Source organism: Bactrocera oleae, chromosome 2 (assembly GCF_042242935.1).
Source record: "Bactrocera oleae isolate idBacOlea1 chromosome 2, idBacOlea1, whole genome shotgun sequence".
NCBI classification, from domain to species: domain Eukaryota; kingdom Metazoa; phylum Arthropoda; class Insecta; order Diptera; family Tephritidae; genus Bactrocera; species Bactrocera oleae.
Window position 1 is genome coordinate 4,961,540 of NC_091536.1, and position 24,147 is coordinate 4,985,686.

A 24,147-nucleotide genomic window follows, 5' to 3' on the forward strand; every position below is an offset into this window, starting at 1 on the left:
TGTTGTTGACTTGTTGTTTTTTACTATATATTTATATTCTCTCTCTTTATTGCTCATGCGGTTAGTTAGTTCGCACCTAAATCTTCATAAACACACACACATAGATTGGCATTGAATTGGTTGGCAAATTACTCGTATTTTCCCTAATGATACTCGAAATGATTGAATGAGGCTGTAGAAGGTCGAAACTCAGTCAAATTTAAGGACAATTATAGCAATAATAAGTACTTGTGGCGCAGACAGACAGCATGGCAGACAATTTTGCAAGTGTGCACACATTTAATATATAATAAATAAAAATAATTGGATTTACTCATACCAACCTACCAACATACTCGTATAATAGACATAGCTGCATGTAAACATTTCCCTTGTTGTTGATAATAAATGTAACTACAGTTAAGTCTACATTAATTCAACATTATAGTGTTTTTTATACGAAGCTTGTAACACCCAGAAGGAAATGACGGAGGCCCTATAAAATATATATATAAATGATCAGCATGACGAGCTGAGTGGTGCCGTGTCCGTCCGTCTGTCTATATATACGCGAACTAGTCCCTAATTTTTTGATATATCGATCTGAAATTTCGAACACGTCCTTTTGTCCTAAGATGCTGCTCATTTGTCGGAAACGCTGATATCGGACCGCTATAGCATATACTGCCATACAAAATACAATAATACTAATGCAATCTCCGAAGAAATCAGATCACCCTGCTATAGCATATAGCCGCCATACAAACTGGACGATCAGAATCGAATGCTTGCATGGAAAGCTTTTTTATTTAACGAGATATCGTCATGAAATTCGGCATAGATTATTATCTAAGACAATAATGCAATCTCCAAATTCGGATCGGATAACATATAGCTGTCATATAAACTAACCGAGCAAAGTTGTTGTAAGGAATCTTTTGTATTAAGGATATTATAGCTTCGGAGCAACCAAAGTTTTTTGGTAATGCTGTCGATCAAATATTTCACCCTGTATACTGTATTATGCCGCGTAAAATGTAGTAAAATGTAAAGTTAGGCCATAATGAAAACTCAAGTTAGTCTTAATTGTAGCAAACTTTGTCCTAGTCATTAATTTGAGGCTTTACTGTAATAGGTATATATGTATATGTAAATCATATATAATTTGATGTAAATTATAATTTCGTGAATATATAGTGACTGAATTAATGGCTTCCTGATTTGTGTATGTATAATATATTGCGTATATTATGCGTATGTTTGTAATGTCAAACAAGTCTTGTCACCTTGTTTCTATACAAATAGATATTTTGGTTGATCACCAGTCAAAGATATCCAATTTAGCAGTTGAAGTGAATGTCCTTTTGTCGTCTGTATGGAAAATGTGCCTTAAATTTAGCATACGTGCTTTGACTATATTTATTATTAAATTACCCTCACTGCCGTTTTCATGACATTACATCTCGCGTTTTTGTCTAGCAACAACTGGCACTTATTCATTGCTGACACTGCAGCATGTGTGTTGTAGTGTATAAACTTATATACTTATGCGATATTTTATGCTCGATTTTGCTGATTCCTACTTGTACTGTAAATTTTTAAAAAATTTAAGCATAATTTTAAGCCCCGAAATATACGATTTCTCTTTACTTTAAAACTGAAAACTTTCAGAACGTTCAAAACAGCAAAAATTAATCAAGTAAGTTTTGGAAAACACATATTTGTGCAAATATTGGTACCGGTCATGATATAATACCATAAAATACCAAAAAAAACCAAGAAGTTTATTAAACCAAAAGGGTTAAAAAATTCATTAAAATCTGAATATTTAAAGAAGCAGATACATTTCGTCAGATCGTCAGTATTTGAAAAGCAATTGAGAAATCCATTTCATTCTTGAAAATTATATATGTTTTTATTGGAGGAAAGAGAAATTCAAAGAAATCAAAATAAAATGCTTCACAAATCGAACTTTATCTAATAACCGACTACTAGGATTATGGGTAGCACAAAGCAAACTTTATGTATTACATAAGGAAATATATCTATGTATACATGGGATTTTATTTACTAAAAATGAGAGCTAGCTCGGAAATTCAGAGAAAAAGTGTGGCAACTCTGCTCTTTTCCTTTCGGCCCTTATTTGTACAAAAAGTAATCGAAAAAGTGCCTAGTCATACCTTAATCAAATAATGTTTTCAATATTTCCCAACACATATAATCTCTTTTCATGATATCTTCCATTAGTGACCAACCTAATAACCATTACGAAAGCATTTTTTGCTTAAATTGCCTGCGAATGATAAGTTAATTTATTGCCTTCTGTATTTTCTATTATTAATTTATATTTATTTTGCCATAAAAAATATAATATTATATTATATACAGGTATATGTGCTGTATTTAGTACATACATTCTCGGAAATAATTTCTCATATGCATATATAATGAATTAAAGTACATATGTATATACTCATGTATTTAAATATTGTAGATGTGTACATATGTGACACACACATGATATTGTTTATTTGCAACGCCTCTGTCAGGTCAGGTCTGCTGTATAAATAATTAAATTGCTTTCCTCAGGAATCGTCCTTTCTCCTTAAATGACCTTCAATGAAGAGATCAACCTGATGTCAAACCTACTGACTTCTGTAACCGTATGAAATAATAGTTGAAACCAATTTTTAAAAAATTTGAGCGCCCTTCAAAATGGAAAAGAATGGTTGATTTTAAAGCCTTAAATTTATTTTTTTCCTTTATTTAGGGTGATTTTCAGAGTTATATAAAGTACTAAAGAGATTGCTGTCAAACCAACTGTTAAATTCCTAAATGGATAGCTGTGAAAGTAAACACATATGGTTGACATTTATGATTAGTATAATTAACAAATTACAAAACATAAATTTACATCTTAACAAACTTTTACAAAGTTTCCTTATTTGAGTACGAACAATCCAGAAGACCATCAATCTTCTCAGTTCAAGTACCCACAAAAGGTTACTGGCTTATGTGTATGCAAACGAAAGACATTATTAGTAGATTTTTTCAAAACTGACGATGAAGCCAACGTTACAGACCGCAGTGTGTGCTACTAGCAAATTCGATTTCTAAAGCCTATATCAATCGGCTAATTGCTATGGCTTATAGAGAGCTTTCGATGATTGAATCATATTTAGAAATGGAACCTAGTGATTTGCTTCCGTGATACTACTGTTTATGGTGGTCATCACCTCCTTTGTATAGGTGTAACAACCAACTAAGACTGACCAGTTGAAAAAAGCGTTAATGGTGAGTTACGACTATTTAAATTAGACAAAATGTTGCAAAACTGACAGACAGGAGGGTTTTCATAAGACTTGGTAGCAGTACCCATATTCAAAAAATTATACTCAAACACTAAGTTACATTAAATTTTCAAACTAGCCAAAATAGTTAAGTTCTCTACCACCAAAAATATCAAAGCGAACTTGCATCATGCGAGTTATTGCATTGATGTGTGTAATGAGATTGTAAAAGCAGCAAACAAAACCGAACGTTTCTGGAAACCGGAAAAGCAACGGAAATTGATAGCAATTGCTGAATATTTGAGTAAAACCACATTTTGTGTACAAAAACAGGATTTGGTTTCCATACACAACAAGAAATGATTTTCGAGGCGAATGAAAGTAACTCGATTTATATGTTATCCTTCAATCTGCAAAAAAAATATTTTATGTTAAATATAAAATATAACAATAAACTTGTGTTTGTGGTTAGTTTTTAGATATAACACTTTATTTTACTAAAGAATAATTTAAAGAATTAAAAACAAAAAATTTGTTGAATTTTTTAGTAAAAATTTGACATTATCTAAAATTTTGTCACCACAAAGCACGCTTACGGCGTATTCAAAGTAGCAACACCTACACAGCGAGTCAGTCTACCAGATTTTCCTACACTCTGTTGCTGGGCACACAAAAGACACATTCAATGCATAATGCTAATAATTTATTCAAATATCCCAATGTAACAGAGAACTCTGATCTTTTGTCACCATCATGCTGCTGTACAAACAAATAGAGAGCGTGTGCGCATAAATATTTTGTTATTGTTGCCAGCTACGAAGAGGTAAAAAATGGTAACTATGCACAGCAAAAGCCCAAAGGCTACTGTACTTCTGCTTCACTCAATAATTTTTTCAAGAATCTTATTTGTAATATTCATTTTATTTCAACAAAATCCATGACTCTCTGTGGGTAGTTGCGAACACAAACAAAATTTGCATACACCCACAATATGTTACGATTTATTGGCGAAACAAGTGCGACCAAATGAAAAATTACACTGCTCTAAGCAAATTCCAAAATGGCCAGCGACTGTAGGACAATGTGATGAAACATACAATATATATAGAGTTATAGAGTTATTATTAGTACGAAATATGCGAGCACAGGCGTCTTATTGAAAGAGCAGGTGAAGCTAATGTAAGCATTCCAAGGAGTGAATTGGTGATGTGTATGCATATGTGTCAATTTATATTCAATATATAAAAATATTATTATGTTGTTTGCTTTATAATACACATTTACAGCTGCTTTTGCTACCGCATTAAAAAGATGCTTACAGCATTTTTCTATATATAATATTATATATTGGATTGTCTGACATGGCGTATACGTAACATTATTTTTGGAATTGGTGTGCGATTTAGTTAACTGATGATGCAATGGTGAAATAAAATATTAGAGCTACACATACCCAAATATAATATTTATGTTTCAAAATAAATCTCTAGAGAGAATTTAAATGTATAAATCTTTTAATTAAAATGTGAACATAATATTTTCGGCAATGCGATATTACTAAAAAACTTTCGTAGCCAAAGAGACCGTTAAGAAGAAATAATTTATAGATGAGAAAAGTTTTGACGGTTTCCAAATTTCTTTAAAATTACGGCTTTATTTGTTGCTTAAAAATACCTGTATTTAGGTTGTTTATAGTTGTTGTTGCCACTTATTCAATCCCTATTTTTCTTAGTATGCTCACTCAATTTTGTGAACTGAACCCATAAATTATCTGATGGATTAGCTATCGTGAACTGCAAGTCAACTATCGTTCAAATCATATGTTAATTGCCAAAGAGCGTTATCAGAGATTTCTGTTAAAGTTTCTATGAGTTTCTTAAGGTCGAATTGACAAAACTACCCAAAACTCTTGTGTACATGTGATTGTTTATCCCTTTCTTACGCATAGATCTAATGCGCTGCAACGCGTGTTGTGCTAGTTTTAATGCTAATTCTTTATTATTCTGAATTGGTGTTTAGGGTAGTCGTGATGTGTTGTGTGTATGTATTAATAAGTAGTCATACATATGCATGTTGTATGCATACCGTATTTCATCTGTCACTTAGTAACACTCGTAACACAATTACCAACTTATTAACACTTTATCGTGAAGTGATCAATCACAAATGTGTAAATAATAAATTATTTTGTTTATTGGGAACAATATAACAAAATAGGTATTCATTAGATATTAATATAGCGTGAACACTTGATTGTAATGGTCTCACTTTACGAATAACCTATCCTCACTAATTAATTTGTTTTTCTATGTACAAGTGAATCCTAATATTTGAGACAGACAAATATCGTAAAGTCATACTAATTATTAAGACCAATCAGGCGCATAAACAAATTAGTTTCCTGCCGATGATAAGTGGCATTTAATTTTTATATTAGATGATGTTTTTATTCAAGACATCACTGCTTTAAATAGGTAATGTTTCGGGCAGAATTAGCTAATAGTTTGATAACTAAATTCAAAGAAAATTATTTTATGAAACGATTATCAGACTATCAGGACTAATCAGGTTGGCGCCGGTATCGATTTGTAGAAATCTAAAAAAACTTAGCTTAGTTAAAGGACTCAATTACTTCATAGCTATCCGACCATTATAGGTAACACCTATAATGCTTTCAATTCAACTATTTATGTATCACACTTCAATCACCACAAATAAATGAAACGTAATAGTTATAAAGCAGAAGAATAATATAACAAATGTGCTTCCTTGCTGGGATATTTCCCCTTTGACAAAGTATTAATGGCATGTGGCACGTGCTAATCGTGGGCGCTTAGAGGCGGCTGGTACATAAAATTCCGGATATACTCGGATATTAAATACCTACATGTACTTATATATATATATGTATGGTATATTTGTATGAATGCTAAATTGATGACAGAAGTTGTGTTTTACTTCAACTGAAACGCATGTTTGATGATGAATATATGAATATAAATATAAATATAAATGAATGCAACTATTTTATGATACGGTAATTACGAGTAAAGCGAATTAATTTTTAGTTTCAAGGTTATTCAATATATTGCCGTTATTGGTTTATCTCCACAAAAATAATGTAGAGAAGGTAATTTGATTCAATAACAAGGCCATTGTGACAGTATCCGTAGGCGGCCATGTAATTACTTGAACGAATTCATTCTTTTAATTCTGTTGGTGAAGAGTTGTTCCTAAAATATTCAAGATATTTGGATGGATGACTTTACATGTACACATATACTATATAAATATATACATACAAACATTAGATTATATATATTTTTGCACACATCAAACCAATATTTTATTAACTCTGATTGAAATAGTTATATACGCATGGGTACATGCCAATGGCATTATTTAGAATTTGGAAGTCAAGCGGAAGTCGCATAAGACTATATGCATAGTGGAGTGATGAACAAGCAATGAAAATAAAGAAAGAGAATAAATAAAAATTTAAGGGTACATAAATCTATTCAAAATTTACTTCCTATTACGTACTAAAGTTCAATTATGTGGTATGTTCAGAAAATAAAGGGAATTGAAAAGTTTCGCGGATTTGGAGACTCCTATTATCAATATTAATATCCATACGTGCCCCTGAATTACAATAAAATTTTCAGCTGTATTCATTGCTTACTTTGTCTGTAGCGCCCGTGTTTTTATGAGCTTGGCGATTTTCGTTTGTTAAAGGAAATGGACCAATTATTTGTATCAGATTTTGCACATATGTGTCCGATTATAACAACAACAAAATATTGATAATCGAATCAAAATTTACCTTTTGCTTTGAACACACCTCATATAACATAAGAAAATACAAATTTGATTGTAATCCATTGACGATTTCGTCGAATAATGAATGTTAAATTTGTTTCGCAAAAATTGTTTTCCCAAAACCTGAGGGTATTTTCTGTGTTTTGATCCTTGCAAGTAGCAAGTGTATAAAATATTCGGTTCCACCCGAACTTATTCCTTCCTTACTTGTTCTCTTTAAGTTATTTCTTCTCTACGCCGATGTTAAGGAATTTTCCGATAATTCTTACGGCATGAATAATTATAAAAACGATTTTAAATACAACTTCTAGTTTAACAAATATGCCCAATGAAAATCAACAAAACATAATTCGAAAAAAATTTAATGGATGGTGGAATGAATGGTGGCACTTTAAATTTTGTCAAGCGAACGCGGTATAACGCCCAATTGGGTGTTAAATATTGGCGAGTGGGCGGGTGTAAGGATTGATAAATAAATTATTAACCTCAGGTATTTTTTGGTATGCGGGATTTAAAGGAGGAATATTTTAAAGACATACATAAATAGTCTTTTGTATAATACACATATACTCGTATAACATAAAAGCAACCTCATGCCAACAAGCTAAACCTCACTAGCACTCCAACTACTCAAATTAAATAAGTCTAAGGTTATCTCAAAGTTGACAAAACCTCAATGGAAAATGTTAGCAATATATTTCATCACATTGCAGATTCCATAAAAAATTAGCACATTTTTTTACGAGTATGTTTTCGTATCCTACGATCTCGCTGTGAGCTGCCAAGGTGCGAAAATTTGATTTTAATACTCCTACAAGTATACATATTTATGTATAGAATCACCTAATAAAGCTTCAAACATTTTTATATTCGTTCATGCTTTATAAGCGAAAATATTAAGGTACGTTTCGTCTGGTTTTGACAGCTAAAGAACAAGATTATGTACATAACATATAGTGTCAAAATCGCGACAAATTGTCTGTTGCTTTTTCAGATGCAATAAAATGCTAAGATGGCAAGATTTAAATATTTAAAGCGTGATTGCTGTATTGTGTATAATTAAATTTAAGTAAAATAACTTGTGATATTCCCATTATAGGTATAATGGGTCATAAGCAAATAAAGAAATAACTTAACTTTTATAGTATATTAAAGATTTGTCCAACACATTGCAGAAGTTTGTCTTAAAAACGTTCTATAACTTCCTTTAACTCTATACGTTTGCCATATATTTTGTAATTATTTACTTTTGTAATATTTTACTAGGTGGCAACTTTTTTCGAAACAATTTTGAGCATAATGGTTCGTAAATACTTTCTGTAAGGATCTCTTATGACTGAACTCATTTCACAAAATATTATTTACCCTACCACTCATGTAGTAAACTTAGAATGAGTCCATAAAGATATAAATATAGCCAAAATTCTTTGATTGCTTATTAATTTAAATTGAATTTGCATGCGTTCACATCTTATATAAATAAATATATATTTGCTTTCATTTTATATTTAAGTTGTGGATATAGTTGTGTATGGGTGTGAATTTAATATAATTAAATATTTCAAGTTAAATATCCAAGCTGAATAATATGCTTAATAAAAATTGTACTATGACTCCTTTCGTTATTCCTGTCGTTCATCTACGAACATAGGATGATATAATTATACCCTGAATAATATACCCTACAAAATTTAAGTCAACGGTTTGACCGTTTTTGAGATACGAAGTTTGAAAAATACAGTTTTGAGAGAAGCGCGTTTAAAGTTTCAAATATACTAAATTAGAGCTCCAAACAGATCGTTCTTCTAACTGTATCTTAAAAATTACTTCAACTTTTTAAAAAACACGTTACCGTATTCTAAACATATTAACGAAGTAATTTATGAGAAAAAAACGATTTTTGAGCCCATCACAAGGGATAATCCCAATAATCTTCCGGAAGGATGTAAAGCGTAAAATTAAACAAGCAAGGAAGAGCTACGTTCGGGTGTAACCGAACTTTTTTTTTACTCGCAATTTGCAAATTAAGAAGCTTTACAGATTGGCCAATATATAAGGTATAAAGCCAAGCGGATGTTTGGAAATCCGAATATTAGGTATATGGGAACTAGTATTGCCTTGATTTATTAAACGGAGACTCTTTCTGAATTTCATAAAGATTTCTTACATATTAACCCATAGATGCGGTATAAAGTCAACTGGAAGTTCGAAAATATTTATATTAGGAAATAAGGCAATGGGAAGTATTGACCCGATTTTACTTATTTTGGGCACAGGTAATCTAGCAACTATTGTAATTATCGAAACCCTGAATCCATCTAATCTAGCAGAAGAACTCTTAAATATTCCAGCTGTTTAGATAACTTTATCAATTAAACTTCACATTTTTACGGGCAATATATATCACACATTCAGTTTACTATTCTATCATTCCTCTGCCTGCCGTAGTTTTATTCTTATGCGTTAAACACATAGACGACTGAACTATACGACTTCAGCGAGATTTCCTTGGCTGCAAATGGCGTCTTGAAGCCAGCTTCTTGAACATTTTGAAGAAGTCAGCGACATATCAAACAGCTGATATACACATTCTCGTTGTTGCCGTACTTCACTTCAAGGAAATTTATTTATTTTTTTCAAAGAGAAATTTTTTGTGCAAAAAATAAGTAAACAGGTCGACTTATTTGATCACTCTTCATGTGATATGTCATATGAAAACGAGCACAAAAGCATAAAAAAGTTTTAATGACCTCTAACATTTTATGTAGCTTTCATCAAATGGTTGGATAGCAAACTTAGTTTAGTTTTATGTCTTTCTACCTTTATCAAACACCACTTCACTTTTCCGCTTCAAAAGTTTTTTTGTTACTATAAAGCTTAGCCGATTCCACCAACCTTTCGACAAAATTCGGACAAAAATGTTTGCATTAACCTTCATAATCATACACACAAGTCCCTTGAACTTCGCTTCGCAGCCCACTCTACAAATATTTCAGCAAAGCAATTGGTCAGATTTTGCCGAAAATATGCGCAACCGTAGTCTAACGCTTTATGCGTATAGTGTATTAATTTGAACAAAGTCGTAAAAAATTAAATACACACTAAGTGTCAGTTTATGGCGCTGCTGATGATACGAGTCCAGCCGCGGCTGTAAGTTTCACTTAATCACTGCTACCGAACAGATATCTGCTTATTAACGGTAATAAAAGTCAAAAAGTGACAAGTGGAAGAAAGGCAAAATGACGCGCATTGGTAGTTTGTGTTGTCTTTTCGCCACCTAGGGGTTTTTGCTTTTTCTTTGAGATCTTGCATTGGTTAATTGATATAATATTAGTCTTAAGTATTTATTTATTCGCTGCCAAATAGACAACTTTCACTTTTACTCCTTCTTATCGCTCCTATTAATTAGTAAACGCCTTTTTGTTGTTGTATTTAAAGGGAAAATATGAATCTTTGTGAAAAAAGTGTGTGATGTAAATCGGAGCCGTTTTTACATTTTTATTATTGTATAAATTGCTGGAATATTTAAGTGGTTAGAGTTAAGTTAAGTCAGCAATTAAAAGTCTGCATAATTTTTTGTGCGCTCGAAAAAGAATAAAAGGAAGTAATTATAATTAACGTTTTCGTTTTTTTATCTCTTAAAAAACGTTATTTGATTCTTTTTAAATAAGTAAAATTCGGAAATGTGCCAAGTATTTTGAAACATGCAAGTCGCTTCTTTGCAAATTGAAGCAATAGAATTCCATCCAACTGCTTTATAGGTAGACCTAATTTTAAATAGGCACTTGTAGACACTGTGAGATAACTAACTCTGTTATTACACGGTTATTGATCATATACAGAATAGGTGATTGGTTCCTTATCTTTAAACCTATTAAAATTAGTTAAAGAGAAGGATTTTTTAAGAACAAATATTAATTTTTATTTTATTAAATCACATACTATATAATGTGTACCTACATAAGCATAGTTATTAAAGAAAAAAATATATGCACTCTAAGCTGATGTGAATTAAATGTAACATATAACAAGTTCAGCAACCAAAAACTATTATGTAAAACAGCTATGTTGTTAACAAACAGAATAGGTTATTCAATTTTTAAGGTAAGAAAAAAAAATTAATAAAATGATAGTCATAAAATAATTTTGATCTGGACTTTCTCTTGCCCGCTCGGCGTTTACATTTTTAACAGCCACAAAATGGTATCCTAATTTATTTGCAAGTTGAAGTCCTTCTTTAATTAAATTTGCAGCAAGTTTAACAGGTTCTTCACTATCACTGTGGTAAAATGTAACATTTCAAGACCTTGATCAAGCAGCAGTTCATCACTGTCATTAAATACTAAGTCATCAAAGAGTTTTATTTTTATTCAAAATGTCCAAAATGTATTGGAATGAAATTTCTGGCACAAAATATTTATTGAACCAATCTGTGAAAACTGTAGTTGTCACCCATGTATTTTTATTAACCTTTATTGGTCTTTCAATTGACCGGCTATCTTTCATTGCTCGAGTCTTAAGTGCATTACTGCAAAATAAAAATTTTACTCGACCTTTTTGAGCTTTAAAACCAACAGCACTCTTTTGCGATTTGGCCTCATAGGCTCTTCTCGGCATATTTTTCAAAAAAGAACAGTTTCGTCTGCATTAAAAACTTGATCTGGACTGTATGCAGCAGCGGCATTTTTTTTTTTTTTTTGTGTTATAGCGAAAATTCTTTGGCAGATTTCTGAATCCAGAAGCAATTTCGCTCTTGATTTTTATGTTATGAAGCGCATGCATTTGGAGAAATCCTCTCAACCATACTGTGTTTGCAGAAAATAAGAATCTCTTCTCAGAAGTTGATTGTGTTGCTGCTTAATGCTTTCTGTTTGACATTGTTTCTGTCAAGTCATATTATGTGTGTTTTTCCATTTTTTCTTTGGTAGCAACGTTTCACCATTTCGTAGGCGATTCAAAATTTTAATGTTGATTTCCGAAGTTTTGACCTTACGTTTTAGTTTTGTATTTGCGGTTTTAGACATTTTCTTTTAGGGATGCATAAAATATTTAACAATTTACATTTGTTTATGATATTCCAAATTCTTTTTGTGCACAGCACCGAAAGCATTGTAATTCATATCTACTGATTCAGACTTCAATTCTTAAAAAGAAAAAACTGTGTATATATGTTATACGAATAGTGTTGAAAAAATAACGGATATTTTAAAGTTAAAATTTCCGGCGTTTAGACAGTCCAATTGTCAAAATACGAAGTACGATAAAAATTGTCCGCTGTATTCATTACTTAGAATACTCAGCTGACACGACACATAACCGAAGCTTTTGAATTCATAATTTTTACTATCTAATAACTTGATTGTGACTTCGACGTTAACTAAAGGGGCAAGTGATTTAAAGTTGTTCAGAAAAAATGTTTAAAGGAATTAAACAAGTTCCTACAAAATCTGTATAATTTGACCGTTTACGAGTGAAAGCTTAACTAAAAGTGGATTCTAGTGTTGTCAACACTTTCATTTCATTTCACCTTTCGTTTATCTTTTTGAACTAACGGCGCTTTTACGTTTATATTTGCATCGTTAAAGCGCCGTCCTGCTCTACACACGTATCATATGAATGTGCACTGTGCAATGTGTATATTTTACCTGTTTAATACATATGAATATGTACATATTGTCAATAAAAACACACATTTTGGTGAATCATTCAGTGTTTTCTTAATCAAAGGCCATAAATTACGGCAGTGGAGCGTCTGCAGTGCAAAAAATCCAGCGCTGATTCGTTGCACTAAATGCATTGTGTATATCTACAGACAAATACCCACTCTAATAAAAAACAAGAAAAAACGTTAACTCCGTTTGCGCTGAAGTTATAATACTCTTCACAAATACAAAAGATTGTATGACATTTATATGCTAGTGGTCCGATATCGGCGGTCCCGACAATTGAGCAGCTTCTAAGGGAGTAAAGGACAAACAGATATCTCAAAAACTGAGAGATCACATAGTTCGCGTATATATAGATAGACGGTCGTACAGTCGGACATGGATAAATGAACTCAGCTCGTCATGCTGATAATTTATATTTATATATATTTATTTTTATAGAGTTTCCAACGTTTCCTTTTGGGTGTAACAAGCATTGTGGCTCTCAATAAAATAGCCTTTTCATGATATAATAAATAAATAAACTATTATGTACCACCGATCACCCTGACTGTCACAAATTGTTATTATCGCCTTCAAAATAAAATCCTGAGCCAATAAAAGCACATCAGCGCTTAATCCAATCTTGTTATACACATGTTATAATCCTCGGCTGGGTTGGCGCCACAAACACAAAATTTCAAGCAAACTGGCTGTCCCCATAGTAAAAATCGCCTGACAAACCTTTTACGTCGTCACACAAACTTTAATTTGACATATAGAGATCAAACTTCATGCGTGCATAAATAGTGTTGTACTAAGCTCAGAAAAATTTTACCAATTTGCTTTTTCGCGCAGCTTATAAAGCCAGTCAGGGTCAATTTTGATCAGATGGTATTTGAAAGGGCCGAACTTGCTCATCTACAAAATTTAAATTCAAGTAATGCACCACCAAAGGAAATATATTCATAATTTGTAAACGACATCCATCACTTTTGTCCAGTATATGGGGGGTGGGCGTGATTGTTAACGGAAAATGTTGACACAATCACAATCAACAATAATTGTCATAACATTGAGAATAAAAAACGAGCTCTTTAGAAACATCCAAAACAACCAAAAATTCCATATTTTGTTACCTTTTTGATAAAGTTTGGCAATAACAGATACGATTTTATTAGCCTTAAAAAGGTTATTAGCCTTCCATGTAGTTCATAACACCAAAAGTGTTAGTTCGTATTTATGCTTTTCATCCTTATTTCTATCTTTATTTATTTAGGTTCTTTAGTCAAATTATAAATATTAATCGATGCTGTCAGGTCCGCAATGATTTTTAATCGTTTCTCGACGATGCAGTACTCCAATTGGCCTTTCCCGATTTCTCTGTTAATTGCAATTATTTTTATTAACTATTAACTTAGCCTGTGAATTTAATATACAATTTTTAGAGATTATCACTTCGCCGCTAACGAACAAAATTCCAAAAATATTCTCTTGAACCCTCTTGTTTTTACAGTTGAAAAACATTAATAGCAAACTTAGAAATTTTAAAATGTGTTGGCCGTTAAGCACTCCACTACTAAAATAATTTAAACGAAAGTAGTATGTAAACCATTTTAAATATCTTAAACAACATAAAACGCTTATATTTAAATGAAGTTCATATTTTCCTTAATAAAAGTTGTAAACGCAATACAAACTTTATAGTTCCGTCCACGAAAATTTAATTATGCACCCTCTGGAGATTTTCGCAAAATTAAGCACGCGTCCGAAAGTGCGTGGTGAGTTGGTGCGTGGTTAAAAGCGTGGTAGGATAACATCATGTTGGGCGTCACAGCTCACCTGTGAGAGGAGTAAAAGCGCAACAAATTTAAATATTATATTTGAGTACATACAGTAGTCCTCGAATAATATGACTTGAAACATATTTTGGGTTGCAATCAATAAAAATTCGTTAGGGAATCAATTCGCTCAATTATATAGTTTTTTATATAATATAATATTTAAATATTATGTTTAGCATAAAAAGTAATTTAAATGTTTAATAGATTATGTGAAAATGTTTTGTATGTATTAGCTATGAGCGGTGTCTACTGTACACATATAATTTAAACGAATATACACGCATACGTACGAGTATATGTTTGTTTACTTCACGCGACGCAAATAAACCTTACTGTATTTCATTTTTAAAATCTTGATTTAAATGACTTCACGTGTCACGAACCTGTTTTGCTCAGTTGGCACGCACAGTTTTGGGCTTCCTGAGAATATTGCATCAGTATTGTTATAATTTTAAAGTTGTGTTCTTAAATGTAGCTAAGGAATGTCAATACGCAGCTGTGTTGGCGAATTTCTCCGTTGTTTGTTTTATGTTAAGATTTATAATTTGGGAAATCCAGACGATACATGTCATTTTGCACAGTGGGTCGAGTAGTTAAAAGAAGTTCGTTAAAGAAAGTTAGCTAATATGACTCTCTGACTCATATAATAACTGCTGCAACCTGCAGAAATTTTAAATGTTAACAGTTTGATATTTCTTTGGGGAGCTGTTCAGAATTTGCTCACGAAATATGCTCGATGGCAATTGCCCGATTTCGCCATTTGTAATATCAACCTCATCAAAGTGCGAAATAACTCGGAATTAATTTCGTCTCATCATACTAATTAGATTAATATATACTATATTTTTATCCCGATTAGATTTAGAAGTTATAAACAACCGTTAGGTTAACTGTGCAACATATTTCAACAATACAAAAATATTAATAAACCCCGTTTTTAGTTAGTTATAAAAACTCGTAAAATATAGGAGAACAATTATTGCGAATTAATCTCTAAAATCGTTCAACGCCATAGAGATTATCAATTATAATAACTCAAAAATTCGAAGATAACTTTATCCCGCTAATTAAACTTAATGAGAGAAATTCTAAAGAATTTTATTCATTTGTAATTGAACTTAGAGCTTAAAACGATTTTGTCAACAAAATTCGATTTTTTAGCTCTCATATTTATTTCATTTCATATTCAGCTGCAAATAAAACACCTCTTTTCTTTCAGGCCGAATCGCCATTGTTGCCCACCAACAACAAAGACAATACCAAACCAGCGGAAACGAATAATAATAACAGCAACAACAATAATAATAACACCGTACCTAACCACATATCAGCGAAAGCACACCAACACAACTATACAGCCGTCGATACCACCGCAAACTCACCGATCCACCAAAGTTTCACAGAAACACACAATCACAATCACAGCCTTTACAACTCGACTAACATTACAGCCGCCTCGAGAGAGCCACTTTCAGCTAACAAACTTTATCTGGATGCAGTTGCGCCGTCATCATCGCCTACCTCATCGGGACCGAGTATTTACGGCACACCGGCCAGTGAATGTCGGCGTCGCAATTCGGTCGCATCTTTACAGTTATTTGATGGTAATACGGTGACTATAACCACCACCACATCGACAACGATTGATGGCAGCGGTCAAACTGAAGAGAGCATAATCGATTTGGACGACAACGCGGATAATACGGACAGCGATAACTATAGCGAATCGAACGATAACAGTTATTCCACACCCACCACAGCGACACTGTATAGCAATTATCACTACACCCAAACTACTACACATACACACCAATATAATTCATATCCACAAGACTTCTTCTCTAGCATCGAGGGCGAACGACCGCAACATAGCTCGAAAATGAAGACGAAAGTCGATGCTGTTGGACGTATAACCGGAGAGTGGGGACGCTGGCAATTACGTACTGTATTACTGATATTTTTGTGTAAGATACCATCGTCGTGGTTTATGGCGTGTATAATATTCACAGCTCCCGCACCGCGACATGGTGAATTCTTTTGTAAACCGCCGAATACGGTGGGAGCACAAAATGACACACTATGGATAAAGGTCTCACATCCACAAAAGGAAGAGGTGGATGATCAAGAATTTAGTATAGATTTTTGTAATATATACCAGGATGCACAAGAGCATGCTCATCACTATTACCGTTATGAACGACCCGAACTGGAACCGCGCGTATGGGAGGAGCCGACTTCGCGCAATATAAACATTATCCCATGCCAGCAGTTCGAGCATAGGGCCGAGTACCATTCGGTAGTGACGCAATACGATTTGGTGTGCTCGCGTGACATCCTGGTGTCAGTAACACAATTCTTCCATTTATTTGGCGTCCTCACCGGCGGCATATTGGCGAATCATCTGCTCAAATAGTAAGTAGTCTAATTTCAATTAATTCATAAGTTTTTGTTTGCCCTTAGGAAGTGTATATCTATTTACTTTTGAGCTTAAGGGTATATGTTGTTTCTAATACAGTTTTGTTACGTAAGTTTAAGTTAGATCATTTCAAAGCTGATACCATATCAGAGAAACACAGTTAAACAATATGTCATGTCACATAATGCCACGATTTCTGAGAATAAAGAATCCACTTTATTTCTGAAACTGTCAACAAAAATGTGCTAAAGACAATCTTATTCAATATTAGTTTCGCAAAAGCAGTGAAGTCAAGAAGAAAATGAGAAATGGCAAATAACTTTGTCAGTTGAGATTAGGAACTAACACTTAGGTAGCAATAAGATAGAAACGAGCCAACCTTTTCTCTTAAATAAAGAGGTGTCTTACTATTTGAATCTAAGGTCCAATCATTGAAGCAACTAATAGCTAATAGAGAACAGTGCATTCTTTACATATATTATAACTACATACCGTGATTTTAAAATGGGTACGTTGATATCTGCAGAAAAATTTGGTTCAATTTTCAAGAAAAAAGTGCTTGGCACGCGATGTAAGATTTCGTAAAAACCACTTGGCAGTCAATATGTTAAGGAGTGTTGAATTTTTCTCACTTAATAGTCACTATTCTATTACTTTTGTCTTCCGCACCCAACTTCAAGTGTAACTTGTTGTCAATATTGAAAATGTTCAGCTGAAATATCATGCAATGTTTAATACAAATAATATGGGCGTCAGGTTTTGGTAGTTTTTTGGCGCTTGACGTTCCAGTTCAGAGATGGTTGTTATGCTTCCATCCACAGATAAAGCTCCATCTGCTGACTTGTGAGAATTTTACGGTGTAATTTAGGTTCAGGGAAATTAGTTTCCTAGTGAATGTAGTAGAATGAAATGAAATTGTTTTTAAACTTAAGAGGTTTATGGTATATAGTTTTGGTTAAAAGTTTTTACTAGTCAACGGGCCACAAAATTTTGTTCAATCATTCATGACACATTCGAAATTACTCGTCTTCTAACCCACGCTTAAAATTCTTAGAGTCTTGGACAACAATAAATAATGTATGTATTCCTGAAACCCGAATGAACTTAGCGAGCGCTCTAACTAATACCAAATCTAAATCGAAAAAATATAACGAGCTCACTGTTATAGTGTGTTATATCTACCCTAACCTCATTTTAGCGGGATTAACTTGGTCCGGACATATGTACTAAATATTAAATACTAATATTTCAGAGTTTAACGATACTTACATGATAAATATAATTACCTGTCCTCCCCACAGCTTCAGTCCACGTAATGTGATGCTCTTCGGCATGGTATCGCAGATATTCTGTGGCAATCTGACGGGACTTGTAGCCTCATACGAGTTACACGTTTTCTTTCGCTGCTTGTCTGCGGTATGTTGTGCGCAGATGTACACAGCAGGCGGTGTAATAAGTAAGTAAAATGTTTAGTAAGCTTCTTGCAGGCTACTCAAGCTCACTTTTGCGTTTTCTCATTTCTACAGTGGCCGATATAACGGGAGGCGTTTATAAGACTTGCGTTTCGACACTCTTTGAACAGTTCTGGTCAATAGGTGTTATACTACTGCCCGGGGTGGCAAGTTTCTTCTCCAGCTGGTCGCATCTTTATATGGCCATCTCTTGGCCCACTGTGATACTCATATACTTATGGCGGTAAGTTGGAACATGTCGGTGTAGTAAAATTATTTTATATATTTTTTATATGACAGTTGGATTCCCGATTCACCCCGCTGGATGATACAACGTGGTCGTGTAATAGACGCTAAAAATATTCTCATGCAATGTGTTGAGGTGAATGGCACACGTTACGGTCTTCCGCACGACATCGATCAGCAGCTGCAATTGCAGGCGCAAACCGCTATGGACGCACCGCCACCGCCAGGCTGGTGGTCGATATGGAAGGGTGAAAATGTCGTGCGCAATTTGATTTGTGTACATTTAGCGTGGTCCCTCTACATTGTCGTGTACTATGGCATGCTGCTGAACATACGTTCGTTCAGTCGAGAGCATCTCGAGGTGAACACGGCTGTGGCGGGCTTGAGCGAGATAATCGGCACTTTTATTGGGCTATTCCTGATATTGAAGACTACGCGCAAATGGTTGTGGACCGGTCTTTTCAATGTACTGGCCGGACTTATTGCTTATCTGGGTTGGCTGGTGCCAACAAACTGTAAGTTAGTCTCGTTATACAAATAGAACTGTTTAAATTTCATATTTCCTCTTTTCTTCCGCAAACGTTTAGTACCGTTCGATGCACGCGTTGCGCTGCTCATGCTTTCGGCCATGATCTCGAAAGTGGCCATCTCCACCACACTATCCATACTCACCACCTGCACCGTTGAGCTAGTAAGTGAGGATAAGCGCAAGATTACCGCATTCTCGGCGATATGTTGGGCACGTTTCTGGCTGTTGGGTGCACCATTTATCGGCGCTACTGTGATCTTTGGCATTATGGTACCACAAACAGCATTCGCGTCCCTCGCAATTATTGGTGGTGTTTTAACCTCCCTCATAACAAGTCCGCGTACGATAAGTAAGAAAGCGCTTGGCGGCAGCAATCGAGCGACCGCTACACAAGTGGATGGCATCGATAATAAAGGCTTCTCAACGGGACCGACACTCAAAAATCCGATATTTACCAGTATTACGAAACTGGCAGCACCCAACTCCAATTTACCGCCGCAAATGGTGCCCGGTGTTTGGACGACGAAACATCATGAAGACAGTCCACCCGTCTAATCTACAATCTACAAATCGAATAAATGGCCATTAATCTGCGTTGTAATTTCGTAAATTATTTCGCTTATGACAGTTGTTATGCTGTGTACAGGATTGTAACGTTCAACGTTTCGTCGCATAACATCACAGAGCCGACAGAGGTCGCTACTAGTAGTTCGCTTCACACACAATTAGACTCTATAAGTAGTAAACTTAAATAAATTTTATTTCGAACAAATTTATTTTAACCATAGCATAGGTAGAGAATCGAACTCACTCATTTTGGAGACCTCGCTTGCGCCGTATGTTACAATTCTGTTCACACACTTTTTCTTTGTTAAACAGTTTCCTTAAAAAAGTCATAATTAATAAATACAGTTATAGTTCAAAAGAAATGAGATAAAGCTATAAGCAAACATATTTATATGAAGACATTATGTATAATATTATATAACTAATGAACAAATATAAATGTATATATTAGGGTGCTACTTAAGTGGAGAAGGACGGTTTTTAAGGCTCAACCTGACTATAGTCTGAGTTATATATATAGTTTTTTTCTTGATAGGATATTATTGATGTGTATCAGATGCAGGGTTGCAAATTTTTAACTAAAACAACTGGCGGAAAAATCAGATTTTCAGTTTTTAATTTTAATGAAAAGGGACAAAAAAGGAAAGATTTATATATCTCCAAATAAAAAATTAAATAAAAATATGACAAAAAAGCTAAAAGTTGTTGATTTTTTACTAAGCTTTCCTTTTCAAAAATAAAACGAAGATTAAATTGTTTTTGTGTTCAATCAGGAATTTGAGAATAATAATTAAATTTTAATCCGATTTTTGGGATTAAAATTTTTTTTTCCGGTATTGGAGAATTTTTTTTTTTTTGGATAACGAATTTAAAAATTATTTTTAATTAAGATTTTCAGGATTACAAAAAAATTTTATTTATATATAAATTCAATTATTTCTTATTTGCAATGCATATTTGCAACCCCATTGGGAGTCTAAGTTTCAATACCTTTATCGAAACTAAGAAGATTCAAAATTTATTTTCTCTTATGCTCAGAAGCGACCCTACGATCAGTGCGACACACCACAACTATTTCCTATCAGTACCAAATTTTATGTCATACCATGGACTATAATAGCAACTGCTCATAGTTGGAAAAATATAATTTATTTGACTTTTTAAGATCTACCCTAATATAATAAATTATAAATATTAATTTTGTTCTTAAAAATTAAATAACTATCTGAGAAACCATATAATGAGAGTAAGAGATACAAATTTATGATATAAGTCTATTACCTATATTATAATAATATAAATATACCATATATGTATATACCAAGTTTAGGGAATTCATATGCAATTAATTATGTATTTCCCACAAAATGTGTTTTTGAATTGTTAACTCTTTTGGAAAGATTTTTAAATACACAAACCTTATATTTTCGAAAACTAAATACTATGCCTAAATTAGTTTATTCACCAGAAAATCTTCACTGCAAAACACGCCTTAAATGCACAAACTCAGCTTGAATAGAATTTGAAATTACATGCTCATAAAATATCTGCTGTTAAAACGACAGAAAGGATGTTCATACAAAATAGCGGTGTTTTACAATATAAAGAATATACCAATTAACTACCAAATATATATGCAAACAATTATATATGCATGTGTATATGTATGTATGTGTGCAAGCAAAGTTCAATTATAAAATATACACACATATGAAGTACATTTCAATTCATCAATCACTTCATCAATTATATGATTGACAATGTTAGATCCGTCCAACTGTTGGTATAGGTCCTCTTCTCCGTTATTTCGCAAATACCATAGGTGCAATAAAAGTGACCGAGTCCGAAACACTTTAAGAACTGAATCCATAAACTTCATTCCTCAACCAAAACAGCAGAATAATCATTGACAATTATATATACATAAATGGTAGAGGTTATATCTGTTTTGTTTGTCTCAATATAGAAGTTGTTGTTTTATTTGTCTCAATATAGAAATTGCTAACTATTTGAGAAACATTTTTTCCGGTTTAAATTTTCAATTGTTTAAATATATTTTTACTTTCCAATTGACTTTTAACCAAGAATAATAGAAAGAGAGATAAGATCAATTTTGTAGCATTACTTTTTTGAAAGTCGTTTGACAGAAAAATAATTTAGTTCGTGACGTCACGAACGAAAGGAAAGCAATTACTGAAAAGTAATTAACAAGCAGCTTATTATGACAGTTATGTCATAAGATGTATCGCTTTTTGCCTGAGCTTTTCCATCAGTAGCTTGAAATCTGACACAGTTATAAAAAATGCGCAATTTTAGCCTTAAAGCAAAATATTAGCTCTAGTGTGTAGTCTTTATTCTATTATTTTTATTTAAAAGGTTTAAAAATTTAATAACACTACATTTCAATCATTTTGTCATCAAAGTTAGGTTTAAGTTTCAGCCAAATAAATTTAAACAAAAAAGTGTTATTTTTCGAAGCCGAAATATTTACGACATACACACATGCATACATATGGGTACAACAATTATAACTGTGTTGCTGGAACTGTTTGCCTCGCACTATTTGAAACATGTGTACATATTTATGTACATATATATATATAATTCTTCAATGCACATCAAGCTTTAGCGATCTAAACAAAAGTACAAATATTAAGTAATGTGTGTTTGAATACTAAAACCAAAAAAAAAAACAAAAACGAATTGCTCTTTATTCAACAGTAGAATTGAAATCAGATTTTTTTCAATATGAAATGATCGATAGTCATAGTCGAAGTACACGTACTAACTTTAAAGCCTGGGTTTTTCAATTGTTAATACGGCCTAATGTGTTTTTGGCAGGGACTAACCAGTTTAAAAAATACAGTAACAGAGCTACATATATATATTTACTATAATGAAATATTATCAAGAGTAGTGAAATTCTATGTGTATTCATACTTATTCAGATAGCAGAACAATTTTTATTTTTGTTTTGATCATAATTTATCGCACGTAGTTTGATCGATATCATTTAAACTGGGTGTTTTTGAAAAAATTCTGAAATTAAAAAACTAAAACTGTATTAAAAATTGTATATAAAAACACATATTTTGGTGGATTATTTTTCAATTTATTTTTGTTGGCAGTTTTTGGCGGATATAAATCCGGGTACGCTCCGATTACGTCAAACAAATGCCGTAGTACCGAAGGAAAGCGTCATCAAAGCATTTGGTTTCCAATATTATTAATATGAATACCGTTAAATTTTCTAAAAATTTATTGAAGCTCCATTTAGCTATTATCTTTCTTTAAAGAAATTAATTTAATAATATGGTGTAAGTAGCTATTTAAGTATTAACAATATATATATTGTTTGCATATTTAAGAAATTTGGAAATTGAAATCTCAAAAATTTATGCAAACAGTCAATTAAATTTTAATACTAAATAAGCACGGTTAGAAATCTAATAGAAATGGTGCTTTAAAATAGTTAAAGAGTTACCTAAAATAACAAATGCTAAACTTAGGTTCAATAAAAGACACATAACTATTTTCAATAAGTTTAATTTACTAAATAATAAAAGACAAATAAAATGCCTAAGAAACTATAGAAACTTTTAAATACTATTCGTTTGTAATAATTAGGTAAAATGTTTCTGAAATTTGCAACACTTTGAGAATAGCCTGCACCTGAAACAATATTACAGCAACAATACCATGCATTAGTCGAGTTAAATATGCTCTCTAAGTACATAATTGCACTAGTCTGTACATACGTATGTACGCAAGCGCAAGTGAAGTTGGAATGTTAAATATATTTGAAAAATATATGTATGTGTGTTTTTAACAATAGGAGCTAAATGCTGTAAAAGAGCAATATTTTTTTAATAAAATGGGCGAAAATATACTAGAAAATTGTGTTTTCTATTTATTTGTATTTTTCATAACCGAAATTTTAATTTTTCATTTAAACTTTAATCCCATTCATAACTTGTTTTATTTTTATTTTTATTGAATGATTATTATTTCTTTAATCTGCCAAACTACGTAGCAGCCGCGTAAATAAGGCGTAACCGATTTCACGTTATTCGGATCATGTTGATCAGACTTGCCAATCTGATAGCAAGACAGGAAGATAGGTAGATAAAATAATAAAACTGCTCTATCGACAGATTGGAACTTGGTTAAGAAGGTGTTAGATATGTGTGGTGAAATTTCTAAATTTTACCAACTTTTATTCGACAAAAGGCGGATATTTCAGCGAAGTAATCCTATTTCGATCAATATCTTCATATATGCTCAGTGAGTCAGTCGGCAACTTAAACTCATGTCGAGGATTTATGACAAAAAATTAAAAAAAAGGTGGCGGTTACAATTGG

General features: G+C 32.7%; 1 protein-coding gene and 1 long non-coding RNA gene across 3 annotated transcripts in view; one reads left to right on the top strand and one right to left on the bottom strand.

Annotated features, from left to right (window-relative positions):
• LOC106617093 (organic cation transporter-like protein) overlaps positions 1-23,683 on the top strand; it is a 43,968-nt gene extending 20,285 nt beyond the window's left edge. For both annotated transcript variants that reach the window (XM_036373482.2, XM_014234088.3), the window contains exons 2-6: positions 15,797-16,989; positions 18,295-18,449; positions 18,520-18,688; positions 18,745-19,205; positions 19,278-23,683. In XM_036373482.2, coding sequence (XP_036229375.1) covers positions 15,797-16,989; positions 18,295-18,449; positions 18,520-18,688; positions 18,745-19,205; positions 19,278-19,774 — 2,475 coding nt within the window. In that variant the 3' untranslated portion in view covers positions 19,775-23,683. The remainder of the gene's footprint in view (positions 1-15,796; positions 16,990-18,294; positions 18,450-18,519; positions 18,689-18,744; positions 19,206-19,277) is intronic.
• Positions 13,864-18,346, bottom strand: LOC118682976 (uncharacterized). Its single transcript, XR_011395596.1, has 2 exons — positions 18,263-18,346; positions 13,864-14,575 (listed from the first exon to the last, which is right to left on the bottom strand). It is a non-coding gene; the product is annotated as an uncharacterized lncRNA (long non-coding RNA).
• Positions 23,684-24,147: the final 464 nt, after the last annotated feature.